This window comes from Sinocyclocheilus anshuiensis, unplaced genomic scaffold (assembly GCF_001515605.1).
Source record: "Sinocyclocheilus anshuiensis isolate Anshui unplaced genomic scaffold, SAMN03320099.WGS_v1.1 scaffold1251, whole genome shotgun sequence".
NCBI lineage: Eukaryota > Metazoa > Chordata > Actinopteri > Cypriniformes > Cyprinidae > Sinocyclocheilus > Sinocyclocheilus anshuiensis.
The window spans coordinates 63,282-89,262 of NW_015539970.1; the positions used below are offsets into that span (position 1 = coordinate 63,282).

Here is a 25,981-nt window from a genome sequence, read left to right on the forward strand (position 1 = left end):
AAAAAGGTTTGTGATGGTCTTGAAAGCATGCAAGAATGTGCTAGACACCTCAAACCAATAATGCCTTGCATCATATGGCATAGCAAATCGTGTTTATAAATTTATGGATGTTGATAATAGCTGAATAATTAATTTGCAGCTTGTTGTATATGTTCTCTTTGTAAAGAAATAGAGAGAGAGATTTTAGAGATTTTTTTTTTTGTCTTAATATATTATTTATTTTTGTCTCAAAGTATTAGAAGTTATATTTTTTAATTTAAAATAATTTTTATATAATATTTTTGACGAATTTTAAAGAACTTTAAATGTTACAATATATATATATTTTTTTCTCAATGGGGGAAAATGTAAAGAACTTAATGTTATTCATGTTAAATGTTAAATGTTAAAATTTTACCTGTTTCAAGAAAAAAAAAAGCTTTGCTAAAAATTAAAATATAACTCTGAAAATTCAATTGGACATTTTTTGAAGGAAAAATTAAAATTGTGTGAGGGAAAAAAAATGTACAGAAAACATATCTAATTAAAATTATAAATATTTCTAGCAAATATAAATATGCCTGTTTCAAGAAAATATAAAAATGCTTTGCTAAAAATTAAAATATAACTGAAAATTCAATTGGACATTTTTTGAAGGAAAATTTGTAAATTTTGTAAAGGGAAAAAATGTAAAGAAAACATAACTGATTGAAAATATAAATATTTATAGCAAATATAGAAATAGACATTTTTAATAAAAACATTTTTTTTTTCTTTTACATTTTTTTGTTGTCTTCAAATAAAGAAAAAAAGTACAGAAAAATCATTTTAATAATAAAATATACATGTTACTTCTAGGTAAGTAATAATAAAATAAATCAATAAAATCCTTACTTTGTAGCCAACAAGTAACCACCTGTTTATCTACAAAAAACATATGACAAATAATACATTCTAAATTGGAGGGAGATTAAACAGTAGTTTCTACAAAATATACAGTAATGGGCTTCTAGAGGGGAAAAAAAAAAGAATCAGACATTAGCTTGAAAATACATGATCCTTTATTTTTTTGTGGTTGTACATAATTAGACATTTATCTATTGTATGCCCATATAAATGGTATAATTCTGTGTAGAATAGCAGAAACATGCTAGCCCTCATGAAGCATTGTTCAAGAACAACAGTTAACATAGACTCAATGGATTACATAAAACATTCCTTCTGTTTTGAAATCCATGCGCTATAGTAAATATGTGGAACGAATGTCATCGTCACGTTCGTTATGCACCGCTCTGACTCCAGCCGTCACGTCTACCGAGTTCATCTCATTCATTTGGGTTATTTAAGGCATGATCTCTCTGCTTTGCCTTCAGTATAGACATTCAGGATGCTTTACTGGAAATGCTAAGTTGCCACGACGCAGAACTATGTACAAGAAATGCACATTTGAAATGCTCTTAATGTAGCATAATCTTAACCTGACACCTTATTTTAAGTTATGGTGTGTAACTGTATGCTGAGTGAAAGGATGATTTCACACAGACTGTCAATACACATGTCCATACACAGGCCAATGCATTGATTCACAGAAGCTTAACATAAGCATACACATGCTCTATCACTGCACTCAAGGCTGTTTGTTCCTCATCATGACAGGCTGATAGAAATAGTAACGTGGGGCCTATTTTTGTTTCTGATTTTAAACAGGGACTGAACTTTTTCTTCTCAATCTTCAAAGACGCTTGTGATGCTTCAAATATAGATTGTTCACCCAAAGATTCAAATGATGGCTTTCGTTCTTTTGCAAAACACAAGAGAAGATATGTTTGAAGTGTTTTTGTCCATAGAGTGAAATAATTATTTCTTATTATCATTGAAAACAGTTGTGCTGCTTAATATTTTTGTGAAAACCGTGGTCATTTTTTTTTTTTTCAGGATTTTTTTTGATGAATTTAAAGTTCAAAAGAACAGCATTTATTTGAAAGGGAAATCTTTCGTCACTTAAAAGTCTTTTGATCAATTTAATGCATCCAAATTGTTTTATAGTCATTTAAATATTTGTATTTAAAGGCAGTATAAAATACTACGGTTATTAACCTTACAATAAAGAAAATGCAGCTTAAGTTCAAGCAAAAACCTCTTAATAAGCTAAATATCATTTCTTATTTCTTTATTTAGATTTTGAGGTCAAATTTGACTGACATTTGAATAGATTTCATGTGATCCATATATATATATATATATATATATTTATTTATTTATTTTTATTTATTTTTTTGTCTTCTTTCTTTTGTGTTCTGCAGAAAAAGGAAGCCATTGGAATTTGGATCTTTGAGGAAATTATGACAAAAGTTTCATTTTTTGGGGGGTGAACCAATCCCTTTAAGACATTGAAAATAGTGGGAGCAAACGTTGTAGGAATGTCAGAGTTTGCAAATCTAATGAAAATGAATTTTCTAAACTTAAAAAATATACTTGTTTTATATCCGTCAGCTAGTAAATCCTGACAGTTATGATGATAATCTGAAACTTTCTACTCTACAATGAGAGAAACATGTTAAGCTCATTTAAGCATTTAGACCATGTGGTTGTTGCTTCTTAAAGGGATAGTTCACCCAAAAATGAAAATTCTGTTATTATTTACTCTCTCATGCTGTTTTAACCCTATAAGTGTGACTTTCTTGTGTAGAACACAAATGGAGAAATTTAGCAGAATGTTCAAGCTGCTCATTCCCATAGTCTTTGGTCCCCATCCACTTGATATGGAAACATCGGTTTGGACATTCTGCTAGATTTCTTCTTCATATTGAACGAATATGGGTCAGATGGGTTTGGAACAACATGAGGGTGAGGAAATGACATCACCTAACCCTAAGCTTCTCAAATTAGTTGAGCTATTTGTGTCAGTGTGTTTGTGTTTCAGTCTCCGTCATGAGACGAGCACCAGAAGCCCGTCCAGCTTTTCTAACTGATAACACAGGCACGGGAGCACAAAATGTGATTACATTTCCTAAATCTCTTCAACTGTGCAGCCTGCGAAAGCTCTCTCGAGTGTCACTAACAGGAGAATTATTCTCTTCAATAAGTAGCAAATGAGCTGCCTCTCTTAAATCCAGACGTTTGCGCTCGTTCTTTGGAGATTTCTCTTTGAAAGGACTTTGGAAGTAAAGAATGGGATAAGCTTGGATCGCAGGAGTGGAATACATTGCTCATTCTGAAATCATTTCAAACTGCTCATGTGAATCCTGATCGCTTGACACTCTATTAGTGTTGACTGCTGGTTTTCATATGCAGGGGAACAATGTAAGCTGATTTGTATGAGTATGGCTGTGTTCGGAATAGCATAATACTATATTAATATTCAGTTTGCATGGGAAATCTACTTGGTACATCTAATCGAAAATGTTCAATTATACGATTAAACATCTAATTTGCATAATGTAAAGCCTATTTTAGGACCATTGATATATTTTTCATGACCATTAAGATTTTTTTTCTCTCTCAAAATTCTGATTCAAAATGCATCTTAATGCATTATGATAACTTCCTGAACTTGTTTTATTTTTTATTTTTTTATAGGCAGAATAAAAATCCTACCATCATGCACACAATCATTCAAAAGTTTGGGGCTGTTAAGAGTTTGAAAATGTTTTTGAAAAGAAGTCCTTTGTATTCACCAAGCCTGCATTTATTTGATTAAATATACAGTAAAAACTGTCAAATTTTACAATATTACAATTTAAAATACCAGTTTTTTTTTTTTTTATTATCAAATGTCAAAGCTGAATTTTCAGCATCATTACTCCAGTCTTCAGTATCACATAATCCTTGTGAAATCATTCTAATATGCTGATTTGCTGCTCAAGAAACATTTCTTATTATTATCAATGTTGTGCTGCTTGATATTTTTGTGCATACCATCATATTTTTTTTTTAGGATTCTCTGATGAGTAGAAAGTTCAAAAGAACAGCATTTATTTAAAATAGAAATATTTTGCAACATTACAAAAAAAACTTGTCACTTTTGATCAATTTAATGCATCCTTGCTGAATATAAGTATTCATTTATTTAAAAAAAAAACTGACCCCAAACTGTTGAGTGGTATTATGTGAATCTTGTAAACATTTTAAAATTAGTTAATATTTAAAAATAATAATAATATCAACCTAAATACTATGATAATATTTAGCTTGATATTATTTATAAATATATTTCATTTCTTTCTTTAGAGTTTGGGCTAAAATATGACCCAGACATGAATAGGTTTTATAAGATTTGCCAAAATATGCAGTATGTAATATGGCAAACAGCAAAGAATACAAACTCAATCTTCCATTCCCAGTGTGATGAATTAACCAGCTGTGATTTTTAACATCTCATTCTTCATTATTTGAAACAGACATTCTTCCATAAATTGGAAAGCAAGCAGTAAGCAGCACACTAGTATTCCACTCCGAACAAAGCCCATATCTGTTCATTATGCCTCTTGTGTCACATGAACTGACCAATAATCTGAATGAAAGTGCTGCAGGTTAATACAGGACCCAAAACCTCGACGCATCTCTGAAGAGAAAACACGTGGCCGGTCCTCTCTGGTTTAAGCCAGTCCTCACACCCAGCCTTCTGTTCTTCTGCGTAAGCCGCTCAGACAGAATATTGATATGAGCCATTTTTCACCCAGCAGTCTGCCTGAGCTCTCTTCCCCATGGCCAAGGTTAATTAGCAGTCATTAAAGAAGAAATATACGCTTTTCTCCTCTGGCGGGAATGAAAAACGAAGGTGCGGATGACTCGTAGATGGCAGTGCAGAGAGAGGACAGTCCGTTAGCCTGTCGCCATGGTGATAGAGATGGGGAGGTAATGGTCACCAATGCGGGGATGTTTAATTGTTCTGAGATTCCTTCAGGTGCCTTTCAACACGCTTGATTAATGGTGCAATCCATCCCCACAATGAGGGCTTTTGAATATGAATGGCCACCCAACCTGAAGTACTCTATACTCAAAGTATATAGAAGTATTAACTTTTACACTCTTCTATGTGTTTGAAAAATGAGATTGCTCTATTTCAGTTCCACTGCTCATTGTGTACATTGGTTTGGCGATTAATGGGAGGTTTTGTTCTTCAGATCAGATACTAACAGTCTAACATGCGTCCTTGGGAAATGCATACGGTCTGTAACTGTATTAAAGTCGAACTGCTGCAATGTCGAACTGAACTCAGATCGTGTGGAGTCCCGAATGACCAGCGGCTGAGGGAATTGATGTTTTCTAGACCTCTGACCTGCATTCCCACAATTCTTCATTCCTGATATGTGAGGACTTACTCCGTTTAGCTGATAAGGACACTATCCCGTCAGACAGTACACTAACGGTCAAGACTATTTTGTAGTCAAACTGCTCGCCTGTTGTACATTTAGCTTGAATTGTCAAAAAGAACACTTCTTATAAGTTATACTTCTTAATGAGAGGGAATTTAAAGTCGACATGAAATGTGCTCACAACCCTTTTTACTTTTGTAATGTGATCTTGTCAACCAAATTACTGACAAAATGTTTGTTTACAAAGAGCTTTTTTACCATTTTCTCTACAATAATGAAAAAAAAAGATGAAAAAATGAGCATCATGATGATAATTAAATGGTTATTTTTAACTAAAAATGACTGGAAATGATAAAAACAACATCACAGAATGCTACCAATGAAGTAATGATTTTGAAGAACAAATCTTAGAAAAATCTAATTCAGTAATGATCAGCTGAATAAAAAATCAAGTAAACTGAAGTGCTTTGCTAGCAGTTTAATATACTTACACTTAAAAATAAAGGTACTTTCTTCACAGCGATGCCATAGAAGAACCATATTTGGTTCCACAAAGAAACATTCAGTCAATAGTTCTTTAAAGAACCATCTCTTTCTTACCTTTTTGTAATATGAAGAACTTTCTTTCATCACAAAGAACTTTTTGTGAAACAGAAAGGTTCTTCAGATGTTAAAGGTTCTTTATGGAACCATTTAGACAAAAAGGTTTTTCTATGGCATCGTGAAGTACCTTTATTTTTAAGAGTGCACCCTTTCTTGTTTGGTGAGGTAATCATCTGATGATCATATATAAAATGTTTGAATATTTGTTTTAAAGGGGTGGCTGACTTTTTTTTCTAGGCTCGATTGTGTTTATGGGGTGCAGTCTAACATGTGTTAATGCTTCGTTTAAAAAATAAATAAATGTAAAAAACACTATTTTTCACATAATTTACCTTTATTCTACACCGCTCTGTCCCTTCTCCTATAAACGTGCTGATCATTTCCTGGTTTTATGAAGCCCCTCCCTCAGAAATACAGGATGGGCTCTGATTGGTTAGCTGGTCCAGTGTGTTGTGATTGGCTAAACCACCTCTAGTGCACGTCTAAACGTCACGCCCTCACCTCAGTGGCATGTGCTCCGGTTGTGATGTAAACAATGGCATCTCAATATTGCTTATCAATTTGAGCCCGATTGAGACCCAGCGAAAATTAGTGAAGAGGATCGAGCATAACCTGTGCAAGCATGGCTCTTAATGGTATGTTTTTTGTTTGTTGTTGTCTCATACCTTTAGATACGCTGTTATTTGTAAATGCTACTGCTTCTGTTAGCTTTTAATATACGTTTTTTTCCTGATTAAAGCTTTAACGCCCCATTCACACTGGGCATCGGCGTCAACGCCTCTCGTTTACTTTGAATGGAGTGACGTCAAGCGTTACCGAAATGAATTGAGGGTCCGTCGCGACAAGTCCGTTGCTCGTGGAAGAAATTGAAAACTTTTCAAGCGCCAATGCAGGCGTCAGCCAATCAGATCGCTTTATGCAAATACCCTGGTGCAGACGCTAGCCAATCACGTTCATACAACACCAGAAAACTAATGTGATTGGCTGTTGTCACTATGACGGTTGCGTCAGCACCAAGCTTCAGAAACGCCCTCTATCAAGCGTTAAAGGTCCCATGGCATGAAAATTTCACTTTATGAGGTTTTTTTAACATTAATATGAGTTCCCCTAGCCTGCCTATGGTCCCCCAGTGGCTAGAAATGGCGATAGGTGTAAACCGAGCCCTGGGTATCCTGAACTGTTGAGTGGTATTATGTGAATCTTGTAAACATTTTAAAATTAGTTAATATTTAAAAATAATAATAATATCAACCTAAATACTATGATAATATTTAGCTTGATATTATTTATAAATATATTTCATTTCTTTCTTTAGAGTTTGGGCTAAAATATGACCCAGACATGAATAGGTTTTATAAGATTTGCCAAAATATGCAGTATGTAATATGGCAAACAGCAAAGAATACAAACTCAATCTTCCATTCCCAGTGTGATGAATTAACCAGCTGTGATTTTTAACATCTCATTCTTCATTATTTGAAACAGACATTCTTCCATAAATTGGAAAGCAAGCAGTAAGCAGCACACTAGTATTCCACTCCGAACAAAGCCCATATCTGTTCATTATGCCTCTTGTGTCACATGAACTGACCAATAATCTGAATGAAAGTGCTGCAGGTTAATACAGGACCCAAAACCTCGACGCATCTCTGAAGAGAAAACACGTGGCCGGTCCTCTCTGGTTTAAGCCAGTCCTCACACCCAGCCTTCTGTTCTTCTGCGTAAGCCGCTCAGACAGAATATTGATATGAGCCATTTTTCACCCAGCAGTCTGCCTGAGCTCTCTTCCCCATGGCCAAGGTTAATTAGCAGTCATTAAAGAAGAAATATACGCTTTTCTCCTCTGGCGGGAATGAAAAACGAAGGTGCGGATGACTCGTAGATGGCAGTGCAGAGAGAGGACAGTCCGTTAGCCTGTCGCCATGGTGATAGAGATGGGGAGGTAATGGTCACCAATGCGGGGATGTTTAATTGTTCTGAGATTCCTTCAGGTGCCTTTCAACACGCTTGATTAATGGTGCAATCCATCCCCACAATGAGGGCTTTTGAATATGAATGGCCACCCAACCTGAAGTACTCTATACTCAAAGTATATAGAAGTATTAACTTTTACACTCTTCTATGTGTTTGAAAAATGAGATTGCTCTATTTCAGTTCCACTGCTCATTGTGTACATTGGTTTGGCGATTAATGGGAGGTTTTGTTCTTCAGATCAGATACTAACAGTCTAACATGCGTCCTTGGGAAATGCATACGGTCTGTAACTGTATTAAAGTCGAACTGCTGCAATGTCGAACTGAACTCAGATCGTGTGGAGTCCCGAATGACCAGCGGCTGAGGGAATTGATGTTTTCTAGACCTCTGACCTGCATTCCCACAATTCTTCATTCCTGATATGTGAGGACTTACTCCGTTTAGCTGATAAGGACACTATCCCGTCAGACAGTACACTAACGGTCAAGACTATTTTGTAGTCAAACTGCTCGCCTGTTGTACATTTAGCTTGAATTGTCAAAAAGAACACTTCTTATAAGTTATACTTCTTAATGAGAGGGAATTTAAAGTCGACATGAAATGTGCTCACAACCCTTTTTACTTTTGTAATGTGATCTTGTCAACCAAATTACTGACAAAATGTTTGTTTACAAAGAGCTTTTTTACCATTTTCTCTACAATAATGAAAAAAAAAGATGAAAAAATGAGCATCATGATGATAATTAAATGGTTATTTTTAACTAAAAATGACTGGAAATGATAAAAACAACATCACAGAATGCTACCAATGAAGTAATGATTTTGAAGAACAAATCTTAGAAAAATCTAATTCAGTAATGATCAGCTGAATAAAAAATCAAGTAAACTGAAGTGCTTTGCTAGCAGTTTAATATACTTACACTTAAAAATAAAGGTACTTTCTTCACAGCGATGCCATAGAAGAACCATATTTGGTTCCACAAAGAAACATTCAGTCAATAGTTCTTTAAAGAACCATCTCTTTCTTACCTTTTTGTAATATGAAGAACTTTCTTTCATCACAAAGAACCTTTTGTGAAACAGAAAGGTTCTTCAGATGTTAAAGGTTCTTTATGGAACCATTTAGACAAAAAGGTTTTTCTATGGCATCGTGAAGTACCTTTATTTTTAAGAGTGCACCCTTTCTTGTTTGGTGAGGTAATCATCTGATGATCATATATAAAATGTTTGAATATTTGTTTTAAAGGGGTGGCTGACTTTTTTTTCTAGGCTCGATTGTGTTTATGGGGTGCAGTCTAACATGTGTTAATGCTTCGTTTAAAAAATAAATAAATGTAAAAAACACTATTTTTCACATAATTTACCTTTATTCTACACCGCTCTGTCCCTTCTCCTATAAACGTGCTGATCATTTCCTGGTTTTATGAAGCCCCTCCCTCAGAAATACAGGATGGGCTCTGATTGGTTAGCTGGTCCAGTGTGTTGTGATTGGCTAAACCACCTCTAGTGCACGTCTAAACGTCACGCCCTCACCTCAGTGGCATGTGCTCCGGTTGTGATGTAAACAATGGCATCTCAATATTGCTTATCAATTTGAGCCCGATTGAGACCCAGCGAAAATTAGTGAAGAGGATCGAGCATAACCTGTGCAAGCATGGCTCTTAATGGTATGTTTTTTGTTTGTTGTTGTCTCATACCTTTAGATACGCTGTTATTTGTAAATGCTACTGCTTCTGTTAGCTTTTAATATACGTTTTTTTCCTGATTAAAGCTTTAACGCCCCATTCACACTGGGCATCGGCGTCAACGCCTCTCGTTTACTTTGAATGGAGTGACGTCAAGCGTTACCGAAATGAATTGAGGGTCCGTCGCGACAAGTCCGTTGCTCGTGGAAGAAATTGAAAACTTTTCAAGCGCCAATGCAGGCGTCAGCCAATCAGATCGCTTTATGCAAATACCCTGGTGCAGACGCTAGCCAATCACGTTCATACAACACCAGAAAACTAATGTGATTGGCTGTTGTCACTATGACGGTCGCGTCAGCACCAAGCTTCAGAAACGCCCTCCATCAAGCGTATCGACGCAGATACCCCGTGTGAATGTACCAACACCAGAAAACTAATGTGATGGGCTGTTGTCACTATGACGGTTGCGTCAGCACCAAGCTTCAGAAACGCCCTCCATCAAGCGTCGACGCCCACACGCCGTGTGAATGTACCGTAATACAGTACGGCAACTGCATGCACGTCTATGTATAACGCTTCTCATAGCTATTTGAAAATAAGTGTATAAATGGAACAGTTCTTTGTTGGAACTGAGCTGATGATCTGAATGAGAGAGAGAGAGATGCAGAGCAAGGTGACGTGAGAAACAGGATTGAGAACAGCTGCTTTAGAACCTTGATTTTGAAAATTGTGAACTCATTAGAATCGTTAGAAGACAGAATTGCGATTCATATATGAATAGATTTTTACGTGCACCTCTAGTTTTCTCTTCCTCTTCTCTAAAGCAACACAACATGGCCTCGCCCCCTTTGCTGCATGTTCCCGGGGGCGGGGTTTATCTGGGGTTGTGACATCACAAACCCTGGAAGTAACTCGTTGTAGTCCCTACAAGCCGTTTCTGTAGGCATTAAACTGCCATAATTTTAAAAGACTATATCTCCGTTTGCATGGACTTTTCAGCGTTGTAACTTTGCAGATATTGTTCATGCTCAAACAGCAACATTACACACTAACTAACATTAAAAAAGTGAAATCGCAATCAACCACCCCTTTAATCTTTACAATTCTTGTCAACTAAATGGTCAACAGAAATTAGAAGTGATTTTATATTAAAAAAAAACTGCTAAAAGTAATTAATAAATTTGAAAAATAACAAATAACAAAAACCATGACTATCAAAAAAAGGTGTAAAATTTATGCAGTCCCATATATAAAAAAAAAACGATATCATGGCCAATAATTAAGAATTATTTCCCACAACTTATTATTTTATGGCCATGTTTCACTAATTTGTGCACTTGTTTTAATTTAGGCAAAATGTGACCATGATTTAATGAAATGTGGAAACAAATTCTCAATTCATGGCTGATATCTTGTTTTTTCCAACCCACATTTCATGTGCGGGGCACCAGAGGGACATTTTTTATATATATATATATTGTGTCACTGATTAGCCTCTGGTCCGCGTTCATGTATTTTGGAGGAGGTGTGGCTTTGGAGAGTGATTTGCAGGGAGAGTGGGATCTTATGCTTTCAAAGCTAGCTTGCTATTGCTAGCCTCTCTGAAATCACCTAGCCTACTTTTAAAAAATGATATTGAACCAGTAAGAAAAAAAGGATGGGATTATCAATCAAGAATTGAATGGATTGCAGAGAAGCTTATTTTTAACTCTGGAAGAAGAATCAGAAGAATCACTCCCAATTAGACTTGGAAGGTATAGTATGAAAGTAAATAGGTTCCGCTTTGATTTCATGTCGACCTTAAGACTGAATTGTTTAAAGGGAAAGAAATCTAAAAGAAAAGCATGTAGAAAAAAGGCACCCAAATCTATATCATAGTGGCACATAAGAGCGGTAAATAGCCATACTCGTGACCAATATGCTAATCATGAATGCAATATGAGGACCAAAATAACCATCACTGTACAGTAATGTGCTCATCAGAGACAGCAAGCTGTTGATTTACTTGAGACACACAAGCGGTTAAATACGTTTTCTATCACTATTATAATATGGAACTCTTCATCATCAACGGCTGATGTGTAGGTCGCTGTGATTGGGCCGCAGGTGAGTGAATGCGACGCGGCCGATGTGGTCCATCATTTTTCATGTGGATGTTTTCCTGAATGCCCTGAGAGCGAGAGTGCTGAGAAGAAAGATCCCACCGCACCAATTAAACCACATCAAATTAGCTAGACTGTCCATGATTGGCTGCTGGAGGGAGGATAATGGAGTAAAGAAATCGAAAGTACATGTGAGAAAGAAGGAACTGAATACACAAGATAGCGACGAGTATGGAGAGATAGTGAAGTATCGTAATGTCATCACTGTCAGAGACCTGATCCTGGTTCGGAGCTGATAATGACGGTGAGCTCAGAAAAAACGCTCTTGCTTCTTTTTCACAACACACCTTCCTGGTTTATTTGGGGCTTATGTGGGGTGGCAGGTTTCTCCTTATCTCTGTGAGTCTACACAGGAGCCGAAGACACTCCTCTCTGGTCTCTGGTTTTCCAGCTCACAGCAACGGCATTGGAGTACTTCAGCTAAGGCAGTCGTGGATTGAAACTCAATAACTCGCTTCAAACGGCTCAAGCTTCCAGTTCTGGAACCATCTTGTCCATTTCGTCCTCAGTTTGTGTCAGTGTGCCAAACAGACAAGCACCAAAGAGTTCATGTTGGTCGATGGGAATACTAAAATGTCGTTTGATTGAGGATGAGAGGTGGGCTTCACAACTTTGTGATTTGATGGCTTACTTGTTTTGTCTCAGAGCACTTTGGGGAAGACAAAACAAAATGAGTTAGACTGCATTTCCTCAAGGAGATATAACTATTGCTTGCAAGGTAGTACAAGAACAGTGTTCAAATTTTAGGTGAGCTTAGGACACACGTCTTATTGTCAGTCGGCTGCACACAGGGATCAATAGGCACACTATATTCCAAAACCTAGTGAACTGCCTAGGCAGCAATTTAAGGCGTCATGGATCTGCCATTGACACAAAGCCTGTTCTAAAAGGTAGGCAGCATAATTATATTAGCATCGCATGAATCCTTTGTGGACAAGAATGCATTGCGATGAGCAGTCCAATAAATCCAAAATGGTGGACAAAGAGAGAAATGTCAATTGTAAACATACTTCTAATTCATTTAATACTGAAAAGCATAGCTACAAATTGTTTAAAATGATTAAAAAATAAACTATTTAATCGCTCCTTTTTGTGATATGTTCATTTATGCTTATTAGAGTATCATACCATTATGCCAGGAAGACAAACCCATCTAAAAATCAAAATTCATTGTTCATTTTTCAAACTTTAATCCAAAAATTATAAAATATATAATTATAAAATATGATGATTTCTAATATAATATATAAAAAAAAAAAAATTATATTACATTTATACATAAACTACCATTCAAAAGTTTGGGGTCAGTAGGATTTTTTTTTTTATATATACAAAAGTATCTTATGCTCACCAAGACTGCATTTATTTGATCAAGTACTTTAAAACAATTAACAGTAAACACAGTAATATTCAGAAATATTACAATTTATAATATATTTTAATATATTTAATATAAAATGTAATTTATTCCTTTGATGCAAAGCTGAATTGTATTACTTTATTTTATTACTCAAGTCTTCAGTGTCACATGATCCTTCAGAAATCATTCTAATATGCTGATTTGCTGCTCAAGAAACATTTCGTCTTATCAATGTTGAAAACAGTTGTGCTGCTTCATATTCTGTGGAAATCGTAATACTATTTTTTCAGGATTATTTGATAAATAGAAAGTTTCCAAACAAACAACAATAATTTTGTAACATTTTGAATGTCTTTACTGTCACGTTTGATTAGTCTAATGCAACTCTAACCCCACATTTTTTAATCTTATTGTACATTAAAAATATAGATATATATTTTTAATTATTAAATTCAAAAGGTACTGTATAAAGTTTACAAAAAAAACAAAACAAAGACAGTGCACATTAGATAAATAGAGTCTGGACGGTCCAGGCTATCAGAAGTTAAATACTTTGGTTTAACGGTTTAGAACTACAATGAGGAACATCAATACCTTTGATTTGTAACCATAACATCCTATCAATGGTGAGTAAAATGGTTTGTATTAGAAAAGCCAACAATAAAACATTTCTTAAAAACTACCAAGCAACAAAAGATCCAATTTAATGTGATATTTTTGTATTTTTAGTTCTGTCAAGCAAGCACACAAACAAGTGAACATACCTGTCCTGAGGCTAAAGCCTATTATTGCCGACAGAGGAAGGCGTAATTAGACCTTGCTGCGCAGTAGTCCCCCCGTAGGGTGCTCTGGGGTACTGCACTCTGACGAGTTCTTGGCTTTGTCCTTGTTATTGTTGGGCTCATTGTCTTTGATGATGTCATACTGGCGGCAGAACAGAGCTATCACACCTGTGCACAAACAGGCATGAGGAAGTGAGAGAGAGCGCGACGATTCAGAGAGTTGAAGACAGGATGGCAGAGTGGTAGTGATGGATGGGAAGTTGTCGGAAAAAGGAAGAAAAAATGTATTGATGGATTGCACCATGATTCTGTTCCAAATAATAACATACCAATTATAGCCGCACGAGAACAGAATGATGAGTCGCGCTGTGGCCCTGAGTTTACGTTGTGCTAGTACTGTCCCGTTTGATGATTTATTCTCTAGACTTCTCAAAAGCTTGATGTGGATTACAAAAAAGATAAGGAAGGCCTCTATGACCCAATTATAAGAAACATTTCGTCTTATCAATGTTGAAAACAGTTGTGCTGCTTCATATTCTGTGGAAATCGTAATACTATTTTTTCAGGATTATTTGATAAATAGAAAGTTTCCAAACAAACAACAATAATTTTGTAACATTTTGAATGTCTTTACTGTCACGTTTGATTAGTCTAATGCAACTCTAACCCCACATTTTTTAATCTTATTGTACATTAAAAATATAGATATATATTTTTAATTATTAAATTCAAAAGGTACTGTATAAAGTTTACAAAAAAAACAAAACAAAGACAGTGCACATTAGATAAATAGAGTCTGGACGGTCCAGGCTATCAGAAGTTAAATACTTTGGTTTAACGGTTTAGAACTACAATGAGGAACATCAATACCTTTGATTTGTAACCATAACATCCTATCAATGGTGAGTAAAATGGTTTGTATTAGAAAAGCCAACAATAAAACATTTCTTAAAAACTACCAAGCAACAAAAGATCCAATTTAATGTGATATTTTTGTATTTTTAGTTCTGTCAAGCAAGCACACAAACAAGTGAACATACCTGTCCTGAGGCTAAAGCCTATTATTGCCGACAGAGGAAGGCGTAATTAGACCTTGCTGCGCAGTAGTCCCCCCGTAGGGTGCTCTGGGGTACTGCACTCTGACGAGTTCTTGGCTTTGTCCTTGTTATTGTTGGGCTCATTGTCTTTGATGATGTCATACTGGCGGCAGAACAGAGCTATCACACCTGTGCACAAACAGGCATGAGGAAGTGAGAGAGAGCGCGACGATTCAGAGAGTTGAAGACAGGATGGCAGAGTGGTAGTGATGGATGGGAAGTTGTCGGAAAAAGGAAGAAAAAATGTATTGATGGATTGCACCATGATTCTGTTCCAAATAATAACATACCAATTATAGCCGCACGAGAACAGAATGATGAGTCGCGCTGTGGCCCTGAGTTTACGTTGTGCTAGTACTGTCCCGTTTGATGATTTATTCTCTAGACTTCTCAAAAGCTTGATGTGGATTACAAAAAAGATAAGGAAGGCCTCTATGACCCAATTATAACATTAGAAACTCTCTCGTCTTTTCTCTGCTTTACAAAAAAGGAAGGGTTTATGGCCACAGACTACAGATCTTGAAAACAAAATAAGTAAAACTTAATGAGATTTTTATCAAATCCCTGTGTACCATCATTTGCATTTGTTAGAAATGTCGTAAAACTTACAGAATGTGAATGAATGAAATTAGTTGCATGTCCCGTCGCAACTCGCCCGCCACCTCCTCCTCTGGAGTCAGAAGCATCTGAGGTTGCTTCGTGCCATTCACATTCCGGGTCTGCTCAACCGTGCAGCCAACGAGCTGCGCTCCCCGGAGAGTGGAGACTCCATCCCCAGACGGTCCAGCTGATTTGGAGACGTTTTGGAGCCGCTCAGGTAGACCTGTTTGCCTCTCCAGAGACTTCTCACTGCCAGTTGTTTTACTCCCTGACCGAGGGAACACTCGGCACGGATGCACTGGCACACAGCTGGCCACGGGGCCTACGCAAGTATGCGTTTCCCCCAGTGAGCCTTCTCGCACAGACACTGTGCAAGATCAGGGAGGGCAAGGAGCAGGTCCTGCTTGTGGCACCCTACTGGCCCACTCGGACCTGGTTCCCGGAACTAATGCTCCTTGTGACAGCCCCTCCCTGGCAGATTCCTCTGAGGAAGGATCTACTGACTCAGAGACGGGGCACCCTTTGGCACCCGCGTCCAGACCTCTGGGAACTTCACATCTGGTCCCTGGACGGGACACGGAGGTTCTAGGTGACCTACCCCAAGAGGTAGTAGACACCATCACTTCGGCAAGAGCACCGTCTACGAGCACTCATGCCTTGATGTGGAACCTGTTCGTTGAGTGGTGTTTTTCTCACTGAGAGGACCCCCGTAGATGCCCGATCAGAGTCGTGCTGTCCTTTTTGCAGCAAGGGTTGGAGCGAAGGCTGTCTCCCTCCACCCTTAAAGTCTATGTGGCTGCGATTGCTGCGTATCATGGCCCTGTGGAAGGAAAGTCGGTAGGGAGGCATGACTTGGTCGTCAGGCTCCTTAGGGGGGCGAGAAGGTTAAATCCTCCCCAGCCCCCCTCTATACCCTCTTGGGACCTGTCTCTAGTGCTCAAAGCACTACAGAAGGGCCCATTTGAGCCCTTGCAGTTAGTCGAGCTAAAGGTTCTTTCAATGAAAACTCTGCTCCTGATTGCATTGGCCTTCATCAAGAGGGTAGGGGACCTGCACGCATTTTCAGTCGACAAATCGTGCCTAGAGTTTGGGCCGGCTGACTCCCAGGTAATCCTGAGGCCCGGGTCCAGCTACGTGCCCAAGGTTCCTACTACCCCCTTCAGGGATCAAGTAGTGAACCTCCTAGCGCTGCCCCCCGGAGAAGGCAGACCCAGCCCTAGCTTTGCTTTGTCCCGTCCGATCCTTGAGATGGTACGTAGACCGGACACAAAGCTTCAGGACCTCAGATCAGCTCTTTGTCTGTTACGGAGGCCAGTAGAAGGGGAATGCCGTCTCTAAGCAGAGGATGGCTCACTAGATATTGGATGCCATCACCCTGGCTTATCAGGCACAGGGTGCTCAGGTTGTGAGCTCACTCTACTAGAAGCGTTGCATCCTCCTGGGCGCTGGCTCGTGGCGCCTCGCTGACAGATATTTGTAGAGCTGCGGTCTGGGCGACCCCCAACACGTTTGCTAGGTTCTATAGCCTCCGTGTTGAACCGGTATCCTCCTATGTTTTAACCTCAAACGGGTAGAAGCACCGAGAGGCCTCGATTTAGTGTCGGCTTGCTAAGACAGCTCTAGAGAGTCCGTACTGTATACCTGTCGAGCTCCTCCATCCCCTCGGCAGCCAGAACGGGTAGAAGCACTGAGAGGCCCCGGTTTAGTGTCGGCTTGCTAAACAGTTCCAGAGAGTCCATACAGTAGACCCTGTAGAGCTCCTCCATCCCCTCGGCAGCCAGACGTGGCAGAATGTCCGGCGCCAGGCCCTCACTCGATGAATCTGTGAGAACCAGTAGAGGGCTGGGTTCAATATTTAGAGACCTGAGTGGATCCCATATGTGTAAAGTCCATGGTATAGCCTCAGAGCCCCGTGTTTCCCCGGCAGACTTCTACCATTTCCAAGAGTGTTATAAACACCTCTAATCTTCCATATGCACCTAAACTGTTGTTCATATGTGTAAGTGCTTCCGAAACCTCCTTCGGGAAGGATGGGGCTTCCGCAACGTGTTCATATGTGTAAGAGCTTCCGAAACCTCCTTCGGGAAGGATGGGGCTTCTGCAACGTTCCTGTTCCAAGTGGAACGGGTATGTTTTCCCAGTGTTATCCAATTTCACTGAGTGGGTAGTGCTACAACAAACAGTGACTGGTCTTCTTGTTGCGAGCCCCGGCCTACGCCGAAAAGGGGGAGCAGGAGACTCGCACAGGACACTGGAAGTGGCAGCATCTGTGGCGCTTTGGTAGGGATCCCAAAGTCGGTCATTACCGACATGACGTCGAGAGTGACCGACTGAAAGGGAACATCTCGGTTACGTATGTAACCCTCGTTCCCTGAAGTAGGGAACGGAGACGTCAAGTCCCGTCGCCACAGCTGCTGTACCACCGCTGAGTGGCCGGGGCACTGGCTCGGCTCCTCAGCGAAAACCTGAGTATGCGTTGCACCTGCTGCCTAGTTATACTCGCGCTGCGATCAGCCCTACGCCGAAAAGGGGGAGCAGGAGACTCGCACAGGACACTGGAAGTGGCAGCATCTGTGGCGCTTTGGTAGGGATCCCAAAGTCGGTCATAACTGATGTGACTCGTAGTGACCGACTGAAAGGGAATGTCTCTGTTACGTATGTAACCCTCGTTCCCTGAAGGAGGGAACGGAGACGTCATGTCCCGTCTCCACAGCTGCTGTACCACCGCTGAGCGACCGGGTCACCGGCTCGGCTCATCAGCAAAAACCTGAGTAAGCACTGCACCTGCTGCCTAGTTATACTCACGCTTCAATCAGGGCAGCTGGATGCAATCATCACATGCCAATGTGCATGGGCTCATTTAGTTTACACTCGAAGTGGCTTGGTCTCTCTAAGCGAGATCCCAAAGTAAGTCATTACCGACGTGACGTCTCTGTTCCCTCCTTCAGGGAACGAGGGTTACATATGTAACCGAGATGTTTCTCCTCAAAATATTGGATGCAAAAAAAAATCGCAGTAAAAAAATAATACACCAATATTACAAAATATATCATTAAAAAGTGTATAAAACATTTGTTTTACTAAAGAAACATTTTCCAACAGCGACACCAGGAGGTAAAGTTACAGCGGGAGTCTTTCTTGCCGCCTCTGAGCCCTTTGAGTTTTAACAGACCGCTAAAGCGTGCCGTGACTTTGGTGGGGGGTAATTTAGAATTAATGGGGGAAAATCATGTGAGAGGAGGCAATGCTTCTATCGCGATTTGATATGACTGGTTATGGTGTGCTGTGATTGGTTCATGCGATAAATCCCGCCTCTTGTGTTCATGCGCATTCGCAAATCAGTCTGAATGAACAACATAATGGCGTTAATGGGAAGACTAATTTAAAAAAAGTAAGTAAACAGCTCACACACTTAGATATAACCACTTTGGTACATGAAAATAAGTCTTACAATGGCAAGAAAACATGATGTGTGGGAGTTTTTAGTGAGTAATCAGCTTGGTGAAATTTAAAGTAAATCTCAGTGTCTGTTAGTGTTGGGCGATATGCTCAATTTTCATATCGTCCGATCATCAGCCTGTGAGATCACGATACACGATATTATCTAGCATGAATAATTATTCAAAAATCAGCTACAGAAAACGAGCAAAGAACATTTACATCACCAAAGAACATCATCACAAGCTCAAGTCTAGCGCGAGTTTATGCATTTTAAAATACACTCCCGTTAAAATCAGTGAAGCTATCTACACTGTATGATGAATAAATCTCTTATTCTTACATCGCACGTACATCTGCACTTTGTTGTTTATGATGAAAGAATTCACAAGTCAGAATTCAGTCAGCGCGCACTGAACAACGAAACTCCGCTGTTTCAGCGATGACTCATCTGAACGCCTCTGATTGGCCATTGCATTCATAAGCATAACATAATCGTGTGTGATTGGTTATAACGCGCAACACTGTTAAAATGCAGAAAAAGGCGATATCAGCCACAGGCGATATCTCTGACTATCGTCGATACACGATACTATCGTCTATCGGCACAACCCTAGTGTCTGTGACCAATATTTACCGAGCTTTGATGACTGATAACCAGAAAAATTTAACAATAGTTATAACCTGATAATAATAATTATAATAATAATAATAGTCTTGCTATCATCAGTGGTATCAGCTACAGGCGATATCTCTGACTATCGTCGATACACGATACTATCGTCTATCGGCACAACCCTAGTGTCTGTGACCAATATTTACCGAGCTTTGATGACTGATAACCAGAAAAATTTAACAATAGTTAAAAGTTAACTATTAAAAGAAATAGCTGAACATAAGTTCACAAATAAAATATATTATTTAAATTGTTACTGCCCTGAGTTATTATTTTGGAATAAATGCAAAATGCTAAAAACACTAACTTGATGAGATTCATACTTGTCTTTAATAAATAGAATATTGATTATGTTGTTAATGTAAAAATATTTAAAAAAAAATTCTGCTAGTCTAAGTATTGTTTAATCAAGAAATTGTGGCTGGGACATGAATTTACATTTGATTAAAAAAAACTTTAAGGACTTTGCCTTCTCTTTTCAGAACACCACTTATATATAAATATAAGTATAAAGTAATTATACTGTGTAACTGAGAAGTACATCAAATGGAAATCACACAAAAATATCCCTCATTTTGAGGAAAATAAATAAATACAATTATTTAAAAAAAAATTAGCAATATGCAAATAAATTAAACTTACTTTTTTGTGTTGTGGAAATGTTACTATTTATAGCTTGTTTTTTATATAGCTTTATTATATATATATATATATATATATATATATATATTTGTAATTTACATATTAATGAAACCTTACAAATAAACTTCATTATAAATCCTTTTAAAAGCTATAAACTTTTTGTGATTTAGAAATGTATTCTACAACATTGATTATATGACCTTCGTATTCTTTTTCTTCATGTGACACACATCTGTTGATCAAAGTGTGAACAGATGAAATCCCACTCAATCTGACATTTTCAAATTTAATCTAGGTGACTTTGAAATGTGGAAATACATTTGTGTGAATGTAGCCAAAGTTTCAACAGTAAGATGATTCTCACCAGCAAACTGCTCACGTTCTTACCTGCCCACATGACGAGAACCACCACGATGATAATGAGCTCTCCAGCCCTGAGCTGGGCGGCCTGGCCAACCTCCTCCATGGTCACTTCATCTGTGTGAATTCAAACATTCACAGTTCATTCGCATGTTTTCAAAGCCAAAAACATGCACAGCTCTGCAGTTATCAAAGCTCAGGCATTGTGACAACATGCAAACCACAGAAGAATTACTCAAGGAATTAAGACCATCTTCGAATATCTAATTAATTCTTTAATTAGCCTCAAGAGGATATAAAGCCTAAAGCAAACATTCTTCTCTGGCTCAGATATGACCAAACCGTTATCATTTTCATCAAACTGGCTGCTTCCAGCCAAACCAAAGTGGAAGCTCATCAGAAGCCATGTTAGAGGATCACTTCAGGGTTGAGCTCTCCTCTCGCTGGAACGAGACCTCAGGGGTCACTTTCTTGTCTGGAGATTGAAAGCGTCTAGTAATGAAGGCCTTGTTAGTTAAAAGAAACTACGCAGCACTCTGGTCTGTGTTCACTGATTAACCGCAGAGGGAAAAGCGCAGTTCTTCAGAGTCCTGCTTATCTGAAGGAGCAGAAACGTGCGTTTCGTAATGACTTGGAGAAAATACGCCCGTCTCTTTGTGCGCCTCTTCTTTCTCTGAAGAAAACGTCGATACCCTTCAGGTGAAACTGAAATGTTATTGGATGTCTCAGGGGAAAAAGTGCAGGGGAAAAGTTGGGGCATTTTTCAGCTCACCATCGACATCAATACATGTCATGAGTCCAGTAAGAAAAACAACATGAAGCCACCCTGAAGCGATGGAGATGGGAGGCCCGCGGAGAGAAAGATTAACTGTCTGTGTTTATTAGCCGCTCTGGTATTTAGTGAAGTGTAATGGTGCTCGCTTGATTAATTAGAGTGTGTTTTAAAACTTGCAAAAATTCTTCTATTACAATGTGAAAAAATACACATTATATTGTAACTATTTGATTATTTTTTATTAATTTCAAATTTGTAATTTTTTTTTTATATTGGTAAAATGTAAACAAGAACTGAGTAGTTCAGAATATATATATATATATACAGTGGGTACGGAAAGTATTCAGACACCCTTAAATTTTTCACTCTTTGTTATATTGCAGCCATTTGCTAAAATCTTATTTGTTAGTTTGTTCATTTATTTATTTATTTTATTTTTACTTTTCTTTGTTAAAAATGATTCAAAATCCTAAAATGTGGTTTAGGGTTTAAATTAGATTTAGATTTTTTTTTGGCCCCACTGTATATTATATTATAATGTTTAACACTATTTTAATATAATATATTTTTTTAGTGACATAAACCTATGAAATGTTGTTTAAAAGTTAAGCCCTGTCCACACGAACGCAGTTATTTTTAAAACCGTCGCTTTTTCTACGCGGTTAGGCCATTCGTCCAAACGCAAACGCAGCACCAGTTCACTGAAACTGAACATTTTTGAAAACGCCTGCCAGGGTGAAGATTTTTAAAAACTCTGGTTGCAGTGTTGTCGTGTAGACAGCGAAACCGGAGTTTTTTGGCTTGTGACGTCGGAGCATGCACCGTTATCTCCGCCTACTGGAAACTTTTTCAGGCTTCTGATTGGCCAACATGGCTTTACAGTTGAGATTATATCGCCACCTGTTGGCCTTCATAGCATGCGTTTGCGTTTTCATGTGGACAGAACATGAGACATGTGCGGTTTCATGTTTTTTTAAAACGGAAGAAGGAAAAACTCTGTTTATAAAAATACTCGTGTACGTGTGGACATGGCCTTGAGCAACAGGGTTGTTTTTCATTTAAAAAAAATACCGAAATCAATATCTAGAGAACATAGCAAATACATTGTTATACACTACCATTCAAAAGTTTGGGTCAGTGTGATTTGTTTTTCAATTTTTTTTTAAGAAACTCATACTTTTATTCACTGAGGATGCATTAAACTGATCAAGATCAAGTGGCAGTAGAGACATTTATAATGTTACAAAATGTTTCAAATTAAAATGCAGTTCTTTTGAACTATTTATCCTGAAAAAATGCATTGTGGTTTCCACAAAAATATGAAGCAGCAAAACTGTTTTTAAAATGAATGATGATAAGAATGCACCAAATGAGCATATGCAAATTATTTCTGAAGGATCATGTGACACTGAAGAATGGAGTAATGATGCTGAAATTCAGCTTGACATCACAAGAATAGATGACATTTTACAATATTTTCAAATAGAAAACAGTTAATGTCGTTTTTACTATATTTTTGATCAAATAAATGAAGCCTTTGTGAAAATAAGAGATCTTACTGACCCAAAACTTTTGAATAGTAGTGTACATAATTTAACGATAGCAAATGAGATATGCACTAAATTTATTGCTTATTTTTCACATTTTTTGTGAGTAAAATTCCCTGAAACTAAATCATGGTTAACTGTTCTTCATAAGCGTGGATGTGAGGGATGAAGAGGTATCATCATTTGACATTTCACTGATGTCTGAGGTTACACCTCAGTGAAAACTCCCATGTGGATCCTGCCCGACTCTAACCTGCACGATTGAGAGTTTGACACCAAATGTCATCAGCACGGTCCAGTGCCAAAGACTGACACTCGCCCACAAAATGACAAGTGTTTCTGGAACATAAACCTCCCCAGCAGATGTTTGTCCAAGTAAGTAGGTCATCGAAATGGATTATACAACAGAAAAATTGACTGTATTGTGCATTGCTCTAGATAAGACAAGCTCCTAGTAACAGAAAAATTAATGGGAAAATGCACAAAAGTCAACACTTTATGCCCTGAATTATGACACAACACCATTTTTAGAGCGGTTGTATAACCACCTCCCTGCTGTGTTTTTTTTTTCCCTCTACGGAAGTGATTTGACTGTTAGTCGTCTTTCAAATGTACAAATCTTGCACCATGAATGCGTTTTATCAGCATTGTATCTCTGCATATAATAAGCCCCAGAATCTGTATCTGTTTTGTCATAATTCATGTCGTTCTAAAAGCACTCTAAAAGCAGCGGTCTAAAAGACTTTGTTTCTTGTAACATAAAGGGACATTTTTTTTTATAAAATAGGCCTACTAGTTCCATGCATTTGCATTAAATGGATTTTGGGGATTTCAAGCTTCAAAAAGCACCATAAAAGTCATAAATGGGGTCCATACATCCGTAAACTATGAATCATTCAGACCAGGTTTTTGAACTTGGTCCATCTATTCACTGAAAGATCTCACTTCAAAGAAGAATCTGTTCATGAGTCAGACATAGCAACATCTCACACAGAACTACAGCCAAAGTAAAACATTTCAGTCAATAATGCAGTAAATTTCATCTCAGTAAGTGCCTGTACTCCTTATTCCAGCATTCCTTGTGTTATTTGCCCCCTTAGTGTGAATCGCTTTGTTTTATTCCTATTTGTAAGTCGCTTTGGATAAAAGCATCTGCTAAATGAGTAGTGCTAAATGTAAGCTTCAATCTGTTCGAGCTATCAAATAGTGCACAAGGCATATACAGTATATACTAATTTTAGGACACTTTTATAGAGCTTTTTGCTTTTTTGCAGCTTGACAGCCCCAGTCCTCATTCACTGTCATTATATTGAAAAGGATCACCAGCATATTCCTTTGTTTTCCATTGATAGACAGTCATACAGGTTTGGACTGACATAACAATGAGTGAATGATGAGTGAATTTACATTTTTGGGTGAACTATGCTTTTAAATGTTTTTTATTTATTTTATTTATTTTATTATGGTCCTGCTAGCCCCTCTTGTCACAGCTGCAAGATATAATGTGAAATGTATATGCTAAATAAAGTTGCAATTGCAGGATAGGGATTGTTTCCATTTCCAAAATGGTCCTCTGAAGTACTTCAAATGGTAGTTGTTTGTGAATGCTGGCTTACCTGGGCTTTTGGAGGCCAGTTTCTCGGACTCTTTAGGAGTGCGGAACAGAACAGGTTCACTCAGGGGGCTGGTGCCGCTCATGCTAATGGACTGCACATGGACAATGTACTCTGTGTCTTCCTCCAAGTCCCATAATGCACATGAACGAGTGGTAGTGTTCACTTCCTGGATGAATCGCAGCATACGAACGTCCTTTTTCTATGAACATCAAAAATGAATAAAAATCTGAGATTGAGAGCGCTAATAATCTAAGAAGAAATGTGGTTGATGCCACAACATGAAATCAAAATGCATCCAATTTAATTTCTTAATACATGTTCCTGGTCTAATTTTAAACAATTCATCAGTGCATGTTATATTTGTAATAATCAATATGTAATATGCAACAACTTTCCTCTTTGGTCTTTTTCCTCTTATTTATTATGGAAGTGGCAGCATCTGTGGCGCTTTGGTAGGGATCCCAAAGTCGGTCATTACCGACATAACTTATCTCTCCCTTTCCATATGCAATGATCCATTTTTATCCATTTATGCATTTATTTATAGTTTTTTTTAAGAAAAAATGGTAATTATAGCCATTTAACAAATTAATCAGAAAGTCCTCATTTTTAATATTATAAATATGAAATATGAAATATTTAAAATATATTTAATATTTAATTTGGCTAATACTGCAAATTAGCTACTGGTAATTATTTTTTTTTTTGCGTATTATTTAAATCTCTCATTTTAAACTTCAAATAAATTCAAATTTAATAATTAATTATAATAATGTATGCATTTAGCAGACACTTTGCGACTTACAGTGCATTCAGGCTATACATTTTTTACCAGTATGTGTGTTCCAGGAGAATCGAACCCACGACCTTTTGCACTGCTAACACAATGCTCTACCACTGAATCACAGGAACATTAAATTTAACTTCAAATAAATAAATTGCAAATGACAACCCCATAAAACCCAACATAACAAATACCTCATGAATCTTTAGATATTGTTTCTCTTTCATTTTTCTCTCTATTCTGTTTGTGCATGCATCAAAAAATGAGAGAATGGAGAAATAGTTCATATCCAGTGTGATTTGATAATACTGTTATAATAGCTGGGTTATAAGAGCTACAACTAAAACCATAAACATTTCCTTTTTTGAAACAAAATAAACAATAGTTGAAATAAGCAACATTTCCCAGTTGCATTTAGTTTAACCTGATGTACTAAAATAATTAAAACTAAAACTGAAATAAAAATTATAAAAACTACAAAAAAATCTAACACACTAATACACAACATCAGTATCGAAAGTATTAGTACAAGATCCACCCATCCTACATGTTTCACTCAAATGCATCTTCTAATAAAAGTAAA

At 37.6% G+C, this 25,981-nt stretch overlaps 1 protein-coding gene across 2 annotated transcripts in view; it reads right to left on the reverse strand.

The window, feature by feature from the left end:
- The window catches only part of LOC107687074 (fibronectin type III domain-containing protein 5), a 42,716-nt gene that overhangs the window by 8,040 nt on the left and 8,695 nt on the right, over positions 1 to 25,981 (reverse strand). Inside the window, exons 3-5 of one of the 2 annotated variants that reach the window (XM_016484222.1) lie at positions 24,615 to 24,813; positions 20,704 to 20,793; positions 14,877 to 15,089 (exon numbers count right to left, since the gene is read on the reverse strand). In XM_016484222.1, coding sequence (XP_016339708.1) covers positions 14,950 to 15,089; positions 20,704 to 20,793; positions 24,615 to 24,813 — 429 coding nt within the window. In that variant the 3' untranslated portion in view covers positions 14,877 to 14,949. Of the gene's footprint in view, positions 1 to 14,876; positions 15,090 to 20,703; positions 20,794 to 24,614; positions 24,814 to 25,981 lie in introns of those variants that run through there. The other variant, XM_016484223.1, reaches the window with a different exon arrangement.